Genomic DNA, 4,278 nt, shown 5'->3' with positions numbered 1-4,278 from the left:
CCGCTAGCGGCAGCACCGGCGGCGGCGCGCTTGGCGCCGCGGCCGCCGCAGCTGCGGCCGCACGGGCGCAGCTGCCGGTGCTCCCCGAAATCGACCTGAAGCCCGGGGAAGCCACAGACCCCAAGGCCAAAAGCCTCGCATTCAATGGCGCCCTCTCCCTGCTCAAAGCGCTGGACGTCGACAGCGCTACGCGCTCAAAGGTGTTCAGGGCGCTCAACGCGCAGCTCGCGGATCCAGGGTCGGCGGCGCACTTCTTGTCGGTGCCGTACCAGTTCCTGCGGTGGTGCTGCGCCGAGAACGACGCGGACGCGGCGAGGGCGGCCGTACAGGAGATCGCCGCAGAGTCCGCGTCGTGATCCGGGATCTGATCAGATCCGATCTGACCTTACAGATCTGGTCTGACCTGGTTTGACCGCAGAGGCGTCGTGCCTGCGGACGACGGGCCCCGCAGCGTGTCGGGCTGCGTCATGTTTGGTGTGCCCTGCTGCGACGTCCCTGAGCGCCACCTCTCGTCCATGGGTTGGGGAGTGAGCTGGTGCAGCCGCCAGCCCCAGTTTCGAGGCCGGGGTCTGCCCCAGAGCGGGCTCGGCACTGCTGCGGCTCCAGCCTCCTGCGCAGGCAAGCGCCGGCGTTCGTTTCAGAGGTTGGTGGGCGCGCATGCATGCATTTCTGTGTTTTTGGCCGTATGATGTGACCCTTTGGTTTCGCCCCGTGATCCAGCCAGCGCCATCATTCGTTCCCTTATCGCGCTTTTATGCCACGGCCAGCGGCTACTCCTGGCGCGTGCGCCTTCAGCAGCAGCAGACAACAGGCAGGCAGGCAGGCAGGCAGGCAGGCATAGGTCGCACTGTGTATTCTCTAGCCTCTGCCGCAAACCCAGATATCTCCTTGCCGGGCCTCCATCCAGTCTGTATTCTCAATCTTAAGAGCCTCCCAGGCCTTGGGATGTGCTCCCCATTTGCGGTCAAAAGACGAGGCCCCAGCCCCAGCGGGCCCGCCCTATTAGCCTGCCCCTGAGATTCGGCCTGCACCGCCGAGCGCGTGCCCGTATGCTTTTTTTGGGGTCCACGACACCTGTGCCCCCACAGCTGTTTTCCGTGACCCACTCAGGTCTCCTCTGTCCCGTGAGGTGTAGCTTCAAATGCGATCCGCAGAAGGCGTATGAACCGCAACCGCACTCCTGTCCCCCACAACGCCTGTGATCTGCGTGCGTGCGCGCGCGCTTGCACGGCCCCAGCAGCCCCCGTGGACCCCCCCTTCACCCATCCAGCACTGACTCGTGACCGGCGCCCCGCCGCGCCCCGCGCTGACGTATGTTACAAGTGGCCCCGTTGTTTGCAGTCTTGACCTATTGAACGGCAAGGTGCCTGGCAGTCGAGGAGTAGTGCTGTCCCCGTGCGTAATCTGCATGTATGAGCATGTGTAACGTCCATGCCACCCCAACAATCTTGTTGGATCGCCTCTGCTGTTCAAGCCCTGTCCCCACCTGTCACCCTCGGCGGTCGCTGAGAGGCGCTGCGGTGCAGCTGCGCGGCAGCTGCGAGGGTCCGGTCCACAACGCGTGCGGGTGCACTTGCACATTATCAAAATCGGACGGCAAAAAAGCTTGGAGAATTTGCAGGGGGCCTGTGCATGGATTTGGGTATCACACCTGGTCAAAGGTCACAATGAAGGTTGGGAAACTCAATCAGAATGTGCAGAGGGGCTGCATAAAACCCAGATCGCATCATCTTGCTCACTGGTGCCTGCAAATATCATGGGCCTAGCCTGCTGCATCCGTGACGGGCAGGAGCGAGCGGCGCAAAAAGTGAGGGGGCGAGGCTCGCGATTCGACCTGAATGGTGACATCATCACGAAGCGGCGGTGCACAGAACCAAACAGGGGGCGCGCCGCAAAGGCGTGGCAGCGGGCAGCCGCACGAAAGAGGGAGCGGCGACCACCTGGAAGCTCTTGCGCGGGGCTTAGACCCCCAAAGCGCCCTACGCGGCTGGTGCTGGGCTGGCGCGGCGGCCGCGCGATGGGGCAGGGGAGCAAGCGGAGGCAACGGGACAGCGGAAGCAGGAAGGTGCTGCGGTTCAGGGGTGGCAAAACCCCACAACTAGGAGGCCGTTGATCGATGCCCCACGCGGAGCATGGGGCTTGCGCCACTCACGGGGTCCGCACCCCCGCTGCCTCCGCCGCCGACGACACCTCGCCATTGCATTATCGCGCCGCCCCGCCTGCCTTGCGGCCTCCCATCGGGCCCGCTGCGGCCGACGCGGCGGGCCGGCTGGGGCCCGGCTGCCGCGCTGGCCGGTAGCGGTCCGCTGCCTCGCCGGCCGCGCCCGGTCCCGCTCCTGCGGCCCAGGCGAGCCCGGGCGCGGCTGCGAGGCCGGCGCCATCCACTCCGCCATCCGCTCCGACAGAGGCGCGGCGGCTCATAGCGCAGTCATCAAACTCCCCAGAACCGGCGCCGCCGCTGCCTGTTTGCGCTCGCCCCTGCGCCGCCGCGTCGGAGCTGCTGCGCACCGGCGCCGTGCCCCCGGCCCCGCCGCTCGCGCTCGAGGCCGCCCTGTGTTGGCTGAGGGGCCCCATCGCACCATTTGCATCGGAAGCGCTCCGCACCGGCCCCGGCGCAGCGGCCGGTGCAGGCAGGACAGCCGCGGGGCCGCGCCCTGCGGCGCGCGGCGGCGCGCCGGCCGCCATCGCGACGCCGCGCCGCACCGCGCCCGCCAGGGCCGCCCTCAAGGGCGAGTCCTGAGCGCCGTTGCCGCCGCCGCCGCGCGCGAGCGCGAGACCCCCCAGCCAGCCCTTGGCCCGCGCCTGCGGGGCGGCAGCGGCGGCGACAGCAGTGCCAGGCGCGGCCCTCACCACTGCTACCGCCGCCTCCGGCGGCGGGGCTGCCAGGGCGGCGGCGGCCGCGCCCACCGATGCGCCCTCGCCCGGCCGCGCGCCAACGGCGGCGGCGGCGCCGCCGCCGCCGGAGCTGTACCTGCCCGCTGCGGATCCTGTCTCGCCAGCCGCCGCGCGGCGCGGCAGCCTGGAGGGCGCGACCGGCGCCGGCGCCCAGGAAGTGCTCGCGCGCGCGTCAGCCAGCCCGAAGAAAGCTGCGGGCGCCGCCGCGTCCGCGCGCCCTGCGGGCGAGCGCCGCCCGGCGGACGACGGCCGCGCCACGTCTGATGTGTGGAAGGACAGCGTCGCGCGGCTGCGCCGCACGCCGCTGATCGGCGCCCCCGCCCGCGACGCGCGCAGCGACGGGCCGCCGCCCGCCGCGCGGCCCCATGGCGCGCCGGGATGCGAACCGCGCGCCTCGGCCGAGCGACGCGCGGGGGTCGGCAGGCCGCTGGTGCTGGTTGCAACTGTGGCAAGCCCGCGGCCGCCGCCGCCGCTGTTCGCACGGGCGAGACCGCGACTCTTGGGCTCGGGTGACTGCGTCACCCCGGCGTACGCGTCCCGCACCTCAAACCCGGGACCCGCATCTGCCCCCGCCCCAGCGCCCGCCTCGAACACAGCAGCGCTCACACGCGGGCTTCGGGCATCGGCACCGCCGCCGCTGCCCCAAGTAGCGCCCAAACCACCGGAAGGCGCACAGGCGGGGGTGTCGCCCAGGCCGCCACTCTGAGGGAGCCTGCTGCGGAGGGGGCCCTGGGTGCAAGCGGCGCCCCTGGCTGCGCCGACCCATACACTAGCGGATTCGACCGGGTCACCCCCATCCGCCGCCCGCGCGTGCTGCAGCAGCGCCTGCAGCGCCCGCTGCTGCGCCGCCCACGCCCGCTGGCCGTCGCAGCCGCCGCCGCCGCCCGCGCGAGGCGGCCCCTGGCGCGCGCCGACGCCGCCCCCCGCCTCGCCGCCGTGGCGCCCTCCAGTCCCTGACTCGCGCGCCTGCGCAGCATTTGCGTCGGAGGCGCGCGGCGCGCAGGACACGACCAATCAGGTTCGCCGTCGCTTACCCGAGAAGGCGGCGATCACGGCCGCCCGCCACGACTTCGTGCCGAGCATGCCCACATCCCTCTGCCGGGCAGCCCCACAACGTCCCCGCCCCACACCCAGGCCCCAGGGCAGCGCGCGCACCCTTGCGGCGGCGCAGGCGGCGCTGGCCGCCAGTATCCTGCGGCGGTGGTCTGGAAGAACAGGGATCATGCCCTTGGCTGCCACACGGTCCAGGTCAGCCTCAGCTGCAGTGGTGGGGGTGAGGGGGTGGATGGCGGGAGTGGGCTGCTTGTGTTGCTCTGTGTGTGTGTGTGTGTGTGTGTGTGTGTGTGTGTGTGTGTGTGTGTGTGTGTGTAGTGTGTGTGTGTG

At 70.8% G+C, this 4,278-nt stretch overlaps 1 protein-coding gene across 1 annotated transcript; it reads left to right on the top strand.

Moving 5' to 3' along the window:
* Window positions 1-13: 13 nt before the first annotated feature.
* MNEG_11791 (hypothetical protein) lies at window positions 14-356 on the top strand (the record flags this gene model as incomplete). The annotated part of the gene is made up of 1 exon (XM_014039738.1): window positions 14-356. A coding segment is annotated over one exon (343 nt), but the record flags the coding sequence as incomplete, so codon positions are not given.
* Between the last annotated feature and the right edge of the window lie 3,922 nt (window positions 357-4,278).

This window comes from Monoraphidium neglectum, assembly GCF_000611645.1.
Source record: "Monoraphidium neglectum strain SAG 48.87 unplaced genomic scaffold scaffold02908, whole genome shotgun sequence".
Lineage (NCBI taxonomy): Eukaryota > Viridiplantae > Chlorophyta > Chlorophyceae > Sphaeropleales > Selenastraceae > Monoraphidium > Monoraphidium neglectum.
Note: the sequence above shows the minus strand (reverse complement) of the source record. Positions and strands in the feature narration are given on the sequence as shown.